The sequence below is a fragment of the Protobothrops mucrosquamatus genome, unplaced genomic scaffold, assembly GCF_001527695.2.
Source record: "Protobothrops mucrosquamatus isolate PMUCROS unplaced genomic scaffold, P.Mucros_1.0 scaffold4444, whole genome shotgun sequence".
NCBI lineage: Eukaryota > Metazoa > Chordata > Lepidosauria > Squamata > Viperidae > Protobothrops > Protobothrops mucrosquamatus.
The window spans coordinates 102161-119979 of NW_015390355.1; the positions used below are offsets into that span (position 1 = coordinate 102161).

General features: G+C 46.0%; 1 protein-coding gene across 1 annotated transcript in view; it reads right to left on the reverse strand.

Annotated features, from left to right (window-relative positions):
- Positions 1–705: 705 nt before the first annotated feature.
- UVRAG (UV radiation resistance associated) overlaps positions 706–17819 on the reverse strand; it is a 69294-nt gene continuing 52180 nt past the window's right edge. The window contains exons 11-12 of the mRNA XM_015828385.1: positions 5602–5693; positions 706–1402 (exon numbers count right to left, since the gene is read on the reverse strand). Of these exons, the coding sequence (XP_015683871.1) occupies positions 706–1402; positions 5602–5693 (789 nt within the window). The remainder of the gene's footprint in view (positions 1403–5601; positions 5694–17819) is intronic.

Sequence of the window (17819 nt, forward strand, 5' to 3'; positions counted from 1 at the left end):
GACTGGGAATTTTACCCAGGCTTCTTGAGTGACAGACCTTCCTAATGTTGAATCATCTGCTTCCCAAGAAAAGCAACAACAAAAACATTGTGTGTGCCTGTCAACCAGAAAGCGGAGAGGAAAAAGCAAAAAGCTGCTGGGAGGAAGGAGAAAGAGACACGCAGAGCCTTGCTGGTAAGCCGGCAAAAGCTTGACCTAATTTCTCCTGAAAGGATGGAAATAATAAAACTTTTGAGGGGGGCAAAAAGTAACGCAAAAGACCTGACTGAATTGCCAAAGCAATTTGTGAGGATTAAAAATTCGGGGGGAAGGAAAGGGTGATGATTTGGGGGGGGGGGAGCAGATTCTGACCCAGACACTTCCTTCCCAAAACGGCAGCAAGAATAACTTTCTTCCCTACTGCCCTCCTACCCCATAACTCGGGGGGGGGGGGTGTTCTCCAAACTCGACAACTGGAAGCCTGGCGGGCTTCAACTCCCAGAATTCCCTAGCCTGCCGCGACTGGCGGACTTCAACTCCCAGAATTCCCTAGTCGGCCGTGGCGGGCCTGGGGGATTCTCGAGAGTTGTAGTCCGCCAGTCTTCCAAGTTGCCAAGTTTGGAGACCCCCCTACCGCAACGGGTCAGGACGACGAGTGCAAGGTTTATCTCCAGAGACACCGCTTCCTCTTGGTGACCCGCGCAGCCTCCTCGCGACGCCCTGGAGCTACTTGTCGGACCCTTTCCGCGGCCGGCGGAAGGTGGGGGTGTCCTTGTTCAACGCGTAGATCCTCCGGGAAAACTCCTCAAATTCCCCCAGGACTTGATCGTCGCACTCCACCGCCACCGCGTGATCCACCGGGATATAGTTAAAGGCCCCGAGTTGGTCTCCCGAGCCGAACCCCATGGCCTCCAGGCCCATGATCTCCTCCGCCTGCTCCACGGTACACAGGAGGTCAGTGCTGAGCGCGCCGCAGAAGATGCTCGGCCGCTCGCGGGCGGCCGTACCGGGGTGCTCGCCGGAGAACGGGCTGCCGTTGATGGCCTGAGAAGGTCCCCGGAACGCCTCTGGCGGCGGATCCCGGGAGCCGCTCAAGCTCCTGTTCTCGCCGTTGACGCCGCCGTGCCGCAAGTCCTCGCCCGTTTTGCTTCCTTTCGAGAAGTCGAGGGAGGTATCTAAGGAGGAGGATAAGGAGGCGGCCTTTTTCTCCGTCTCTCCGGCGATGGCGATGGGTTGGCTGGAAGCCGAGTTGTGGCTCGGGACGGGGCTCTTGTGCGCCAGTCTCTCGTTCTCCGAGTTAGCCCGTTTGCGAAGCCCCTTGTCCGGAGACGGGTGGCTGCCGGAAAAGCCGACATCCAAACTGCCAAACGTAGAAGCTTGTCTCTTTGGAACGGGGATGGCGCTGGAAACGTGGTGACGATCGCTGCGAGGAAGAGGAGAAGAAGGGTTAAAGTCAGCGGGACTTTGAAGAAGGGCTCTGCCACCTTAAAGAGGGCAACCCAGAACACCAAACACAACACACACACACACACACACACAGCCAGATCTGCTATTCGTGTAAATAGTTTGAGAGGTTTGCAGGTACATGGAGAGAGCTGATTTGAGGCAGAACTGAAACTCAGAAATTCTCCAAAGCGCCTGAAGGCAGGACAAGAAGCAACGGATGGAAACTCATCAAGGAGAGAAGCAACCTGGAATTAAGTAGAAACTTCCTGACAGTTAGAACAATTAACCAGTGGAACAACCTGCCTCCAGAAGCGGTGAATGCACCAACCCTGGAAGTTTTTAAGAAGAAACTGGACAGCCATTCGTCTGAAATGGTATAGGGTTACCTGCCTGAGCAGGAGGTTGGACTAGATGACCTCCGAGGTCCCTTCCAACTTTATCATTATTATTATTATTATTATTATTATTATTATTATTATTATTATTATTACTATTACTACTACTACTATTATTATTATTATTATTATTATTATTATTATTATTATTATTATTATTATTATAGTGGCACTGAAGCAAGTGACTTGTGACCGAAACAGACAGGGGACGCTGTGTCCCTCTTCTTTCTATTTCCTCGCCCAGGTATTCAACATCAGAGAACATCCAACTTCTTTACCTAAGTTCCAGGTGACTTTTAAAGTTTTCAAATCCCGTGTGCATCGTACATACTGTAAGTCTATACGCTTCGGCCACTGTCCCTGAAGTCAGAGGCCTCTGCAATTTCCCATTTCTGATCAACTCCAGATCCGTAACTAAAATTCCAACGGAAGGGAATAATATCTGTAGCTGAAAGCTCACTTGAGGCTGTCCTTGGCGCTCTCTGAGCCTGGTTTTCTTACAGACGTCTCATTACCCAGCTAGGTAACATCACCAGTGCTAGAAGGGAGTAGGGTTTTCTCTCTGTTTATATACAATGGCTTGCACTATCGGTGTTGGTGGGAATATTTTTGGCGGTTCCTTGATTAGGCTGTTGTTAGGCTCCCTTCTAACGCTGAGGGTGTTACCTAGCTGGGTAATAAAATGTCTGCAAGTAAACCGCTACGCTCAAGAGAGCAGTGAGGACAACACAACTCAAATTCTTGTTTAGATATAATTTATCCTCTATCACAAGCAGGTGTTCTTGATTAGTTTGGACTTAAAATCCCAAAGCGCTCAACATTTGGCTCTTTTCTAACCCCAGAAAATGAAATCCTCTTGAAGGGAGGATTTCACAGTCCAATAAAAGCTGGATATTTTCCTGCTTCTTCTCCCAGGCTCCACGTCTTCAGGGCGACAGCTCTTGAGAATCCCGGGATTGCAAGAGCTTTAAGTAGACTACCTAGGCCAGTGGTTCTCAACCTTTTTAATGCCGTGACCCCAACCGGTCGTAAGTCGAGGACTAAACCGGTCGTAAGTCGGGGACTAAACCGGTCGTAAGTCGAGGACTAAACCGGTCGTAAGTTGAGGACTACCCAACCGGTCGTAAGTCGAGGACTTTCCCTGCCCGGGAGCGCCGCGCATGNGAGGGGCGGGGGCGTGGTTTTGTGTGCTGCCTGCATCCCGCAGACGGGGCTTTGCTTGTTTGTGCGGACCGGTTGCTGGCATGCCGCGGCCCGGTACCGGTCCACGGACCGGGTGGTTGGGGACCCCTTGATTTAGACCAGGGCTTTTCAACCAGTGGTACGGGTACCACCTGTGGTACATTGGCACCTGGCAGGTGGTACGCAACCATCCTAGAAAAGTGGTAGTGGGGGAGGGGAATGAGCTGAACCGGTGGCAGCACCGCACAAGCCTGAGCGAGAGACGGCTGGAGCTGCAGGGCTGTCAGGGCTCAGCAGAAGCGCCAGGATCAGTGCCAGGCTCCAGCTGGAGTTCAACGCTGATCCTGGAGCTTCTGCTGAGCCCAAAAGAAGCGCCGATCAGCTGGAATGTTGCAGCATCTCCAGGGTCTTGTGATTTACATTCAGATGCTTGGCAACTGATTCATATTTATGACAGCCACAGTGTCCCAGGGTCATGTGAAGTGACCAAAATCTGCTGCAACCACCCAGCGGGGGGGGGAATAAAAACCAAACACCCCCCACCCACCCCCACTGCCAATCCTCAACAGAAATGCTCACAACAATGGAAACCTTGGACAGGAGGAAGAGCACGGGCGGGTGGGCAGGCAGGCAGATGTCTTGCTCGGCTGTGCCTTGGGGGGGCCACTTTTTTCAGTGCCATTATAACTTTGAACAGTCACTAAGCGAACTGTTGTAAGTTGAGGACTACCTGTACTTTATCACTTTTTTCCTTTTTTTTTTTTTGGGTCATCAAGTTTTTGACACCTTGCTAGGCGACTGGTGGTACTTGGATGTTGCCATACCCTAAAAGTGGCACAATGGGTGAAAAGGTTGAAAAGCCCTGATTTAGACAACCTGCCTGATGATTTTGCTGAATTCCTGACACTTCTCTCTGGGACAGCAGCAGAAGGCCATGGATCCAACTGCTCTGTGGTCATGAAGAGGACCGACGGCCCCTTGGTTTTCTTATTTATATTTTAATTTATTTATTGTATTTAAGAACTCACAGAGGGAGAGCTTCCCAACTTTATTATTATTATTATTATTTTGGTTGTTTGGTTAAAAAAAACTTATCTCGACCAAAGCCATTTCTGGACGACAGCAAAATCGGGGTTAGTAATCCTAGTGAGCTGGGCAGATTGGAGCATCTTCGTTAAGAAAGACGGCACAAAGAACGGCACAATTCTCCCTATTCTGTGTTTTCTGAAAACGTTTCATCTTTAGCTACTTTTCTATTGCAAGTAGTCCTCAATGTACGACCCACAAGCGGGACCAGAATTTCCACTGCTAAGCAAGGCAGCTGTTAAGTTAAGTTGCGCTTGATTTTACAACTTAAAAGATAAGCCAATCTCGGCAGTTGTTCAAGCGAATCATACGGTCATTAAAGAAACCGGCTTCTCTCGTTGAAATTTGCTTGTCGGAAGCTGGGTGGGAAGGTCACAAATGGGGTTCCAGGATGCTGCAACTGTCGTAAATACATGCTGGTTATCAAATGCCCAAATTTTGATTGTGTGAATGTGGGGCTGCTGTGACGGTTGTTAATAGCAATAGCAACAGCACGTAGACTTATATACCGCTTCACAGTCCTTCACAGCCCTCTCTAAGCGGTTTACAGAGTCAGCTTATTTGCCCCCAACAATCTGGGTCCTCATTTTACCGACCTCGGAAGGATGGAAAGCTGAGTCAACCTTGATCTGGTGAGTATCGAACTCCTGGCTGTGGGCAGAATTAGCCTGCAATGCTGCATTCTAACCACTACACCACCATGGCTCGTTCCTTCCTTCCTTCCTTCCTTCCTTCCTTCCTTCCTTCCTTCCTTCCTTCCTTCCTTCCTTCCTTCTTTCCTTCCTTCCAGCACTGATGATGTTACCTAGTTGGGTCATGAAACGTCTGCAAGAAAACCATCCAACTCAGAGAGCACCAAGGACCCCACAGTCCGTCCTTCCTTCCTTCCTTCCTTCCTTCCTTCCTTCCTTCCTTCNCGCTTCACAGTCCTTTACAGCCCTCTCTAACCGGTTTACAGAGTCAGCTTATTTGCCCCCAACAATCTGGGTCCTCATTTTATCGACCTCGGAAGGATGGAAAGCTGAGTCAACCTTGATCTGGTGAGTATCGAACTCCTGGCTGTGGGCAGAATTAGCCTGCAATGCTGCATTCTAACCACTACACCACCATGGCTCGTTCCTTCCTTCCTTCCTTCCTTCCTTCCTTCCCACTTAGCAATAGCACTTAGACTTATATACCGCTTCACAGTCCTTTACAGCCCTCTCTAAGGGGTTTACAGAGTCAGCATCTTGCCCCATCAACAATCTGGGTCCACATTTTACCGACCTCGGAAGGCCGGAAGGCCGAATCAACCTTGAGCCGGTGAGAATCGAACTGCTGAACTGTGGGCAGCCGACAGGCAGCAGAAGTAGCCTGCAGTCCTGCATTCTAACCGCTGCGCCGCCAGGGCTGGTTAAATGCAAGGACCAGCTGTAACTTCCTTTTTCCCCAATGCCAAACGGTCGCTAAATGGATGGCTGTTAAGTCGAAGGTGACCTGCACTGCCATGCAAAGCAAAACAGAACGTACTCACCATCTAACCATGAGACCGTGCTCCAGGAAGTTTTTCAGGTTGGGAAGTGTCTGCCTTAAATCTGGAGTCCCCAGGCCATGCTGGTATCTAAGCTACGGAGAGAGAAAAGAAGACATTTAGAAGGTAACTCCAAGCAACTGGAGATGCTTCAAGCGGACCTGAGGGAGGTCAGTGGTGGCGCTGCGAGCTGGAGGATTAAGAACCTCGGAGTCCAGGAAAGAATTTTTATGGACGTTTAGAAGGAAGGGAATCCCACTGATGTGCATATGTGAGCACACCTAGGACAACGCGCAATGTCTTGGAGACTCTGTAATATCCACGAGACGGGCACAAGATGTCCCAGAGATAACTCTGAAGATTCTTAATGTAGAAAGACGTTCAAACTTTTGACTCGTGAGAAACTGATGAACTAGCAGAGATGGCCAGATTAATTAAAGAGAAGAATACATCTTTTATTGCCGTCTGGAAACTGCTTCTAAATGTTGTTGTCATGGTTCCGACAAATGGAACTCTTCAAAGCACTTCGAGGCATTTGTTTACCTTACAGAATCTTTTATTCGAGTAGCATAACATCGGCACGGACCTAATCGAAGCCAAAAACTGAATTCCCCTCCTCTGAGCACATAGTATCAAAGCACAATTCCCACCTCCAATTAACAGTCATAAACCACATTCCCCAATTAGCTTGAAATGCAGGCTTCCCCTCCAGTTCCCTAGCCCGCCAATTCTTATCATCTTTTATTTCAACAACCTTGGTTCTCACGCTAGGTTTATTTATTTATTTATTTATCGAATTTATACCCCGCCCTTCTCCTAGCGGACTCAGGGCGGCTTACAGCCTGTTAAAACAGATAACTAATACAATAATACAAAATTTAAAATGTGATTAAAATGAAATATTGATTGTTGGCCATTTCTTTTTAAAATTATTTTAAAACCAGATTAAAATACCCCTTAGGCCAGTCCGGCTAACTTAAATAGCCATGTCTTTAGGGCGCGGCGGAAGGAGGGGAGATCCGGAATGTGGGCCTAGAGACCCCCATCAAGCAAGGTTTCCCACCCCCGAGGTTGTCTCTTCCGGCTCCCCCTGGGGGTCGCCAGCCGACACTGTCTGGCTGACGGCACCCTGAGGAGACCCTCTCTGTGGGAGCGTATCGGCCGATGAGAGGTAATCTGTGGCAGAAGGCGGTCTCGGAGATAACCAGGTCCGATGCCATGGAGCACTTTAAAGATGATAATCAACACCTTGAAGCGCACCCGGAAAGCCACCGGCAGCCAGTGCAGCTCGCGCAGCAGCGGCGTTACATGGGAGCGACGAGTCACTCCCATCACCGCTCGCGCGGCTGCATTCTGGACTAACTGGAGCCTCCTAGTGCTCCTCAAGGGGAGCCCCATGTAGAGAGCATTGCAGTAGTCCAGGCGGGAGGTGACAAGAGCGTGAGTAACTGTGCGCAAGGCATCCCGGTCCAGAAAAGGCCGCAACTGGTGAACCAGGCGTACCCGGTAAAACGCCCCCCTGGCCACGGCCGTCAACTGATCTTTTAGTGTCAGCCGTGGATCCAGAAGGATACCCAGATTGCGAACCCTCTCTGAGGGAGCCAAAGTTTCGCCCCCTATAGTCAGCGACGGAGTCAGCTGACTATGCCTGGGAGCCGGCAACCACAGCCACTCTGTCTTGGAAGGGTTGAGCCTGAGTCTGTTTCTCCCCATCCAGACCCGTATGGCCTCCAGGCACCGGGCCATCACGTCAAGGGCATCATTGGGGTGGCCTGGGGTGGAAATGTACAGCTGAGTATCATCAGCGTACTGATGGAAATCCACCCCAAAGCCACGGATGATCTCACCCAGCGGCTTCACATAAATATTGAACAATAGGGGAGAGAGGACCGACCCTTGTGGCAACCCACAAGTTAGGGGCCTTGGGGTCGACCTCTGTCCCCCTGCCAATACAGACTGCGTGCGGTCGGTGAGGAAGGAGGAGAACCACCGCATAACGGTGCCTCCCACTCCCAACCCCACCAGGCGCCGCAGCATGATACCGTGGTCCACCGTATCAAAAGCCGCTGAGAGGTCCAAAAGAACTAGGACAGAGGAACAACCCCTGTCCCGGGCCCTCCAGAGATCATTCACCAATGTGACCAATGCCGTTTCCGTGCTGTACCCCGGCCTGAAGCCCGACTGGAGAGGTTCAGTGTTATGTCTAGCTAGACTCTCATGCACATTCCTCCCCCCCCCTCCCCGGCATCATCTAATTCTAAAAGCGAAAAGAAGACAATGGCTACATCTCCAACTGTTGTCAATGCAAAAACATCCGATGTTAGCAGCGTTGACCGTTGTGCTTGAGGTAGGAAAAAAAATAAAATCCTGATGTTGGGATTTTATCAGACAATGGTGGTTCACTCTGTTCCCCTTTTCCTACTATTTTCAGTGTCAAATGCATTTTGTGCTCCAGTTAAGTTCAATAAAATTATAGGAATTCCAAAGTTTGACTCCTGCAGGTAAATTAGCACGCATTCGGGTGTATTCGAGTATACAGGAAAATAAGTGTTCGGATTCAGAGCTGAGTTCGTGTTCAACTTTTCTTCCCCATCAACTTCGCCCCTTGGATCCAGACTAAAGGAAAAGTTACAGTAGATTGTCTAGAACAGTGGGGTCCCCAAGCTTTGCAGCTTGGCGGCCCAGCTGGGGGGGGGGAAGAGGGGAACTGGGCCCCATGGGTGGCGGGCCGGAGCACGTGCATACGCAGCTGCACTCACACAAGAGAGAAGCTTTGAGGCACCACTCACACAAGCGGGGATGCATGCACGCCAGTCTGCCACTCACGCGGACCGGTTGCAAATAGGCCGCGGCCCGGTAGTGGGCCATGGTCCACAGGTTGGGGACCCCTGGTCTAGAACTCTGTAGTACATTGTATATCGATGGCACACTGATCCAAAAAGGATCACCCACCTCCACAAGCAGCAAGCAATATATTCATACATAACTCATGCTATACTCCCGTGGTAGGCAACTAAGGCAGTTCTATGACCTGTGGACTTCAACTCCATGCTAGCTCAGGAATTCTGGGAGTTGAAGTCCACAAGTCATAAAAGGGCCATATTTCCCCCCATGCCGGCTCAGGAATTCTGGGAGTTGAAGTCCACGAGTCATAAAAGGGCCATATTTTCTCCCATGCTGGCTCAGGAATTCTGGGAGTTGAAGTCCACAAGTCATAAAAGGGCCATATTTCCCCCCCATGCTGGCTCAGGAATTCTGGGAGTTGAAGTCCACAAGTCATGAAGAGGCCATAGTTCCCCCATGCTGGCTCAGGAATTCTGGGAGTTGAAGTCCACAGGTCATAAAGTTGCCCTAGTACCCCACCCCTGCTGTATCTGTAGTCCTCAACTTACAACCACAATGGAGGCCACAACTTCCATTGCTAAGCAAGACAGTTGTTAGGTGAGTTTTGCTCCATTGCGTGACCTTTCTTGCCACGGTGGTTAAGTGATCCACTGCGGTTGTTAAAGTTAGCAACACGGTTGTTAAGTGAATCTGGCTTCCCCATTGACGTTGCTAGTCAGATGGTCGCAAAAAGGGACCACGGGACACCGCAACCATCATAAATATGAACCTATTGCCAAGCATCTGAATTTTGATCACGTGACCCATGGGGATGCTGCAAAAGTCGTAAGTGTGAAAAACGGTCGTAAGTCCTTTTTTTCAGTGCCGCTGTAACTTTGAATGGTCACTAAATTAGTGGCTGTAAGTCGAGGACCAGGCAAAATTAGACAGAGAGCAAGGCATAAGAATCCAACAGCACAATCAATCACAGGCTGCAGAACACTTTTTGCAAGGCAGACCACCAAAAAAAGCTAAATTTATATTCAACTGGGAAAATTCTCTTGAATTTCTTAGCCGTCGGTCATTCTAACAGCTAAAGGAGAGACTATTTCAAGAACCCATTTATTGAAAATTAAGTAATGAAGTCCCTTCAAGCTTGGCTGATCTCAAAACAGCCAAGCAGGATTAGGCCTGGTTAGTAGATTTTCGGCTGCAGGCTAGACTGGGAAGTAAAAAAAAAAAACACAGACCCAGAAAAAGGCAAAATAAACTATTTCTGAGAAAGAGTCTATTGAGCAAACTAAGAAATCTCCAAACGAAACACAATTTGCATCATACCTTCAAGCCTTTTCAAATTTTACTTTTTTTAAAAAAAAACCAGCACGTGTAGTCAATACCCAAGCAATACATCTCTTCTTGAAAGCCCAATTTTTCAGATTTTAATTCAGTAAAAAAAAAGAAAAACGAATTAAGAAAGTTAAAAGAAGGCAAACATCAATTCAAAAGTAGATAGTTCTTGACTTATAACAGTTCGTTTAGTGACCGTTTGAAGCTACCACAAAACTGAAAAAAATGACTTATGAGTGTTTTTCACACTTATAACCATTCCAGCATCCCCATGGTCATGTTATCAAAATTCGGCAACTGGTACGTATTTACGACGGTCGCAGTGCCCGGGGTCACATGATCCTCTTTTGCGACCTTCTGACAAAGTCAACGGGGGGGGGGGGAAGCCAGATTCATTTAACAACCGTGTGACTAATTTAACAACTGCAGTGATTCACTTAACTCAGGGGTAGGCAACCTTGGCTCTTTTATGCCTCATGGACTTCAACTCCCAGAATTCCTGAGCCAGCCATGCTGAGGGGAAAGGGAGGGGTTTCCAAGCTGAGCCGTGCTGGCTCAGGAATTCTGGGAGTTGAAGTCCACGAGTCATGAAGGGGCCAACGTTTCCCTCATGCTGGCTGAGGAATTCTGGGAGTTGAAGTCCACAAGTCATGAAGAGGCCAAAGTTTCCCCATACTGGCTCAGGAATTCTGGGAGTTGAAGTCCACGAGTCATGAAGGGGCCATAGTTCCCCCCTGCTGGCACAGGAATTCTGGGAATTGAAGTCCACGAGTCATGAAGGGGCCATAGTTCCCCCCTGCTGGCTCAGGAATTCTGGGAGTTGAAGTCCACCAGTCATGAAGGGGCCAAAGTTTTCCCCATACTGGCTCAGGAATTCTGGGAGTTGAAGTCCATGAGTCATAAAAGAGCCAAAGCTGCTTACCCGACTTAACCACTGCAGCAAGAAAGGTCGTAATATGGGGCAAAACTCAATTAACAACCGTCTCGCTTAGCCGCGGAAATCTTGGGATCAACTGGGATCGTATGTTGAGGTCTACCTACTTACGAAAGAGATTCCTCTCTACAATTTGACGCTATTTTCATTTAAACGGTTGAACCGCAGAGCTGTTGTCGGTGGTCAATAACACCATCCAAAAGAAACGGGGAAGTCAGATAAAAGCATTCTTGGCTCCGTATCCGAGATCATTTTGGCTTTCTTTTTTAAGAAAAGAAAGAATTTTTGTGCACTTGAGAATCGCTGGCTTTCATAAAAAGTTAATTGCAGTTGTTCTTTTTCTTTTTCTTTTTTTAAACAAAGTGCACCTCACCGGAGAATCAGATGAATTTTTTTTTTTTAACAGCAGCAGTAAAAGTGATTAGCGCAATGTAACCACAATTAGAGCTAGGAAAGTGTTTATAATGCCGGGAACACCACCATCGTATTGGTCAGAACTATATTAATAGTAGGTTGTTCCAGTAATTTGAACCTCATAAAAATACATCTACATTCACTACATCGAAGCCCAGGGACAAGAATACAGGTAGTCCTTAACTTACAACATCGTTCAAAGTTACAATGACACTGAAAAATGTGCTGTGTGATCATGTTTCAATTATGACCTCTGCAGCATCCTCAGGATCATGTGATCAAAATTCAGAGGCTTGGCAACAGGCATGTATTTGTGACAGTTGCAGTGTCCCCAGGTTCATGTGATTCCCCTTTTGGTTTGCTGAAGATCGTGGTTTAAATTCAAGTAAAATATTATGCTGCATTAACAGAGGGACAGAATCACGGTCATGTGCAGTGTTTATAATGCCTCGGTAAGACCACACGTGGAATATTGCATCTTAGATGATATTGAAAAGACGTTGAGATTCTGGAAAGAGGGCAGAGAAGAGCAACAAAGATGATTAGGGGACTGGAGGCTGAAACCTATGAGGGACGGTTGCAGGAATTGGGTATGTGATGTATATCTAGTGAAAAGAAGGATGAGGGGGGACATGATAGCAGTCTTCCAATATCTCAGGGGCTGCCCCAAAGAAGAGGGAGTCAAGCTATTCTCCAAGGTGCCTGAAGGCAGGAGAAGAAGCAACGGATGGAAACTCATCAAGGAGAGAAGCAACCTAGATGAAGCCCAACTGGGGCCACAATGGCAGAGAAGAGCCACAAAGGGGATTAGGGGACTGGAGGCTAAAGCAATGGAGGGAATTAAGTAGGTCTAGTTTAATGAAGAGAAGGACGAGGGGATACAGGATAGCAGCCTTTCAATATTTGAGGGGATGCCACAGAGAAGAGAGGGGGAGTCAACCTATCCTCCAAAGCACCTAAAGGCAGGACAAGAAGCAACGGATGGAAACTAATCAAGGAGAGAAGCAACCTGGAAATAAGGAGGAATTTCCTGACAGTGAGAACAATTAACCAGTGGAACAACCTGCCTCCAGAAGTTTTTAAGAAGAGACTGGACAGCCATTTGTTTGAAATGGTATAGCCCAGGGGTAGGCAACCTTGGCTCTTTTATGACTGATGGACTTCAACTCCCAGAATTCCTGAGCCAGCCATGCTGAGGGGAAAGGGAGAGGTTTCCAAGCTGAGTCATTCTGGCTTAGGAATTCTGGGACTTAAAGTCTACGAGTCATAAAAGAGCCAAGGTTCCATACCCCTGGTATAGGGTATATATGGTATAGCCCAGGGGTAGGCAACCTTGGCTCTTTTATGACTTGTGAACTAACTCCCAGAATTCCTGAGCCAGCCATGCTGAGGGGAAAGGGAGAGGTTTCCAAGCTGAGCCATGCTGGCTCAGGAATTCTGGGAGTTGAAGTCCGCAAGTCATAAAAGGGGCCATAGTTCCCCCATGCTGGCTCAGGAATTCTGGGAGTTGAAGTCCACGAGTCATGAAGGGGCCATAGTTCCCCCATGCTGGCTCAGGAATTCTGGGAATTGAAGTCCACGAGTCATAAAAGAGCCAAGGTTGCCTACCTGTGGTACAGGGTCTCCTACCTGAGCAGGGGGTTGGACTAGAAGACCTCCAAGGTCCCTTCCAACTCTTTTATTCTATTCTGTATGCAATATTCAGACCTTCTAGTATGGGAGAGAAAAATAGCGAGGGAACTAAGACCAACTTTTATTTGTAGAATTCATTAAAGTTCTCTAATTCAGAACACGTTATCTTACATGACTTGTGTGAAAAAGGGCAACTCAAAAGGCGGTGAGGCGTTCCAATGTTTCAAAACTCAAAAACACGCTCACCTGCGTTTTAACCCTTTACAGCTAGACCAGGTCTTGTATTGCAACTGGAAACTTTCTCAAACTTTTATGTTTTAATATTGATATAATCTTTTCATTACCATGAAGCAATGTTTGTCAGATTTCAGCGCAAGAGGGTATTGCCTTTGTATGATCTCAGTTGAAGGGAACTTGCTCATTAATCTAAAAGCTACATCAAACACTTTCTTTTTTTTTCTTTAAACAAAAAAAACACGGTTAAAAGTTCAGAAGGCCAAGAAAATCTGGATTTAAAACAAGTTACGTTTGCATGAACAGTAACGGTTTAACATTACACTGAAAACAAAAAGGATTTATTTATTTTTTTCCTCCCCCCTCAAAGATCTTGCAATCCAAACTTTCAGATCTGGTGGTAAAATACAGATGTCGAGAAATTTCAAACCGGAACAAGGTTGGTTTAAATAACTAATCTGATATACGGTCAATTCCTGAACTGATAAGGCAGGAGAATTCTCCCTTAAATAGAACAAATATTGTCCATGCATTTTACTAGAATTTAACAGTTAAACAGTAAAAAACGTGCTGAGACTCTAGAAAGAGTACAGAGAAGAGCAACAAAGATGATTAGGGGACTGGAGGCTAAAACATATAAGGAGCGGTTGCTGGAACTGGGTATGTCTAGTTTAACGAAGAGAAGGACGAGGGGGGACATGATAGCAGCCTTCCAGTATCTCAGGGGCTGCCCCAAAGAAGAGGGAGTCAAGCTGTTGTCCAAAGCGCCTGAAGGCAGGACAAGAAGCAACGGAGGGAAACAAATCAAGGAGAGAAGCAATCTGGAACTAAGGAGAAACTTCCTGACAGTTAGAACAATTAACCAGTGGAACAACCTGCCTCCAGAAGCTGTGAATGCTCCAACACTGGAAGTTTTTAAGAAGAAACTGGACAGCCATTTGTCCGAAATGGTATAGGGTTTCCTGCCTGAGCAGGGGGTTGGACTAGATGACCTTCAAGGTCCCTTCCAACTTTATTATTATTATTATTATTATTATTATTATTATTATTATTATTATTATTATTATTATTATTATTGTTATTATTATAGAAGGCAAAACAGGAACAAGAGAACAAATTGGGATTAATTTTCCCCCCCGATTGCCCTTGTAAAATGCCCTGTTCTCTTCTCAGCCTATCTTTTAATTTCATGGGATTATCCAATGCTTTTCATTTCCTAATAGGAGTTTTACAGATAGTCTTCGACTTGCAATCATTCATTTAGCGACCATTCAAAGTTACAACCACCCTGAAAAAAGCAAGTAATGACCGGTTTTCGCACCTATAACCTTTGTAGCGTCCCTGTGATCCAAATTCAGCCGTTTGGCAACTGACTCGTATTTATGACCGTTGCAGGGTCCGCAACTGACCCAAAACTTCTGTTGCTAAGCGAGATAGTTGGGGCCCCGTTTTACTATCTTTCCTTGCCGCAGTTGTTAAGTGAAATCACTGCAGTTGTGAAGTTAGTGACACGGTTGTTAAGTGACTCTGAGTGCCTCGTACGGGATAGGTTTAATTTTATTGGGACCGTTTCCAAAGAGGGCGAAGTATGCAAAACCAGAGGTCCGGAAATTAGTAGAATCAACGAGAAGAGACGTAGAAAAGGTTTTCAGAGTTACAGAAAAATTATTATTATTATTATTATTATTATTATTATTATTATTATTATTATTATTATTATTATTATTATTATTATTATTATTATTTAATAATAATAATAATAATAAAGTTGGAAGGGACCTTCTTAAAAACTTCCAGTGTTGGAGCATCCACAACTTCTGGAGGCAGGTTGTTCCACTGGTTAATTGTTCTAACTGTCAGGAAGTTTCTCCTTAGTTCTAGGTTGCTTCTCTCCTTGTTTAGTTTCCACCCATTGCTTCTTGTCCGGCCTTCAGGTGCTTTGGAGAATAGCTTGACCCCCTCTTCTTTGTGGCAGCCCCTGAGATACTGGAAGACTACTATCATGTCCCCCCTCATCCTTCTCTTCGTTAAACTGCACATACCCAATTCCAGCAGCTGTTCCTTATATGTTTTAGCCTCCAGTCCCCTGATCATCTTTGTTGCTCTTCTCTGTACTCTTTCTAGAGTCTCAGCATCTTTTTTACATCGTGGTGACCAAAACTGGATGCCGTATTCCAAGTGTGGCCTTACCAAGGCCTTGTAAAGTGGTATTAACACTTCATGTGATCCTGATTCTATCCCTCTGTTAATGCAGCCTAGCACTGTGTTGGCCTTTTTTGGCAGCTGCAGCACACGGATGGCTCCTGTTTAAGGGATTGTCCACTAGGACTCCGAGATCCCTCTCACAGTTACTACTATTGAACAAGGTACCCCCTATACTATACCTGTGCCTTTGCTTTTTCTTGCCTAAATGTAGAACCTTACATATTTGAATCCCACCACTGGTGTGACCGTCTCGCATTTGTGGCTCAAATCTTTCTCCATCTGTCTTTAGTTTCCCTGATTTTGCCACCAGAAGACATAAGGACCGCTTTTCCGCTGGGTTTCTCGACTGTGATGCTACGTTTACCGTGGATCCTGTCTATTGGAGAATTTCCCCCTATCCTGGAGAAAGCTATCCACCCAACGTTTCTGCCCACACACTTAATGGAGATAAACAGCTGCTACTTATTCTTTAATCGGTGTTGACTGCAGACACTCCTACTTCTAATATAATACTGGAAATAAACCTGAGATCCTCCTTGGCTCACCAAATCCAATCGCAGATGGAATGAAGGACAACGGCCAACTGCGCTATCCAACTCATCCCTCCTAATTTCCCACAGCTTGACAGTCAGCTTATTTAAGACAGTTCTCTTATCAGGGTTCAAAGTGAAAAAAATATATATGCATTATTGAATTCTTTGCCTTCTACTTTTGACTTGCTATCTTTCAAACGTTTTTGTTTTTTTGGCTATGATGTCCCGTTTGTTCTGCTTCTTAGTTTATAGCAGTTTAAAAACAATAAATACATAAATAAATGCAGGTTATGTCCTACGATATTTCTTATTTCTGGCTTTCCGGGATCTTAGGGACAAAAGAAATGGAACAGAAGGGAGATCTGTAAGTCTAAGTAAGCAACGAGAGACCGCTTCAATATATATAAAAAAAATCTGTTCTGGGTTGAGAGAAGAAAAATAGAGATACTGCCATTCTCAAAGTCAAGATTACTTAGCTATTACGATCAGGCACAAGATGTCACCACGGAATTGACTGGAAGGGGTGGTTAAGGGCACTGAGTGCCTCATATAGGAATCCAAATTAAAATAAAACCCTGGCAAAGGTTTCTTCCACTTAATAATAATCAGGGCTTTTTTTGTCATAGAACGCCCAGAACGGAGTTCCGGCACCTTTTTTGGATGGAACCTTGTAGGGTAGGCAAGGCGGGTTGTATGACGTGTGTAAGTTCCAGCACCTTTTTTTTTTTTTTTTTTTTTTTNATCCAAATTAAAATAACCCTGGCAAAGGTTTCTCCCGCTTCATACGTTTTGGTCTCCAGGCCTTTAATCATCTTAGTTGCTCTTCTCTGCATCTTTTCCAAAAGTCTCAATGTCTTTTTAATAATAATAATAATAATAATAATAATAATAATAATAATAATAATAATAATAATAATAATAATAATAATAATAATAATAAAGTTGGAAGGGACCTTGGAGGTTATCTAGCCCAACCCCCTGCTCAGGCAAGAAACCCTATTCCATTTCAGACAAATGGCTGTGCAGTCTCTTCTTAAAAACTTCCAGTGTTGGAGCATCCACAACTTCTGGAGGCAGGTTGTTCCACTGGTTAATTGTTCTAACTGTCAGGAAGTTTCTCCTTAGTTCTAGGTTGCTTCTCTCCTTGTTTAGTTTCCACCCATTGCTTCTTGTCCTGCCTTCAGGAGTTTTGGAGAATAGCTTGACTCCCTCTTCTTTGTGGCAGCCCCTGAGATACTGGAAGACTACTATCATGTCCCCCCTCATCCTTCTCTTCGTTAAACTGCACATACCCAATTCCAGCAGCTGTTCCTTATATGTTTTAGCCTCCAGTCCCCTGATCATCTTTGTTGCTCTTCTCTGCACTCTTTCTAGAGTCTCAACATCTTTTTTACATCGTGGTGACCAAAACTGGATGCAGTATTCCAAGTGTGGCCTTACCAAGGCCTTGTAAAATGGTATTAACCCTTCATGTGATCCTGATTCTATCCCTCTGTTAATGCAGCCTAGCACTGTATTGGCCTTTTTTTGGCAGCTGCAGCACACTGCTGGCTCCTATTTAAGTGATTATCCACTAGGACTCCGAGATCCCTCTCACAGTTACTACTATTGAACAAGGTACCCCCTATACTATACCTGTGCCTTTGGTTTTTCTTGCTTAAATGTAGAACCTTACATATTTGAATCCCACCACTGGTGTGACCGTCTCACCTTTTGTGGCTCAAATCTTTCTCCATCTGTCTTTAGTTTCCCTGATTTTGCCACCAGAAGACATAAGGACCACTCTTCCACTGGGTTTCTCGGCTGTGATGCTGCTTCTACCATTGATCCTGTGTCTATTGGAAAATTTCCCCGTACCCTGGAGAAAGCTATCCACCCAACGTTTCTGCCCACACACTTAATGGAGATAAACAGCTGCTACTTATTCTTTAATCGGTGTTGACTGGAGACACTCCTACTTCTAATATAATACTGGAAATAAAACTGAGATCCTCCTTGGCTCACCAAATCCAATCGCAGATGGAATGAAGGACAACAGCCAACTGCACTATCCAACTCATCCCTCCTAATTTCCCACAGCTTGACAGTCAGCTTATTTA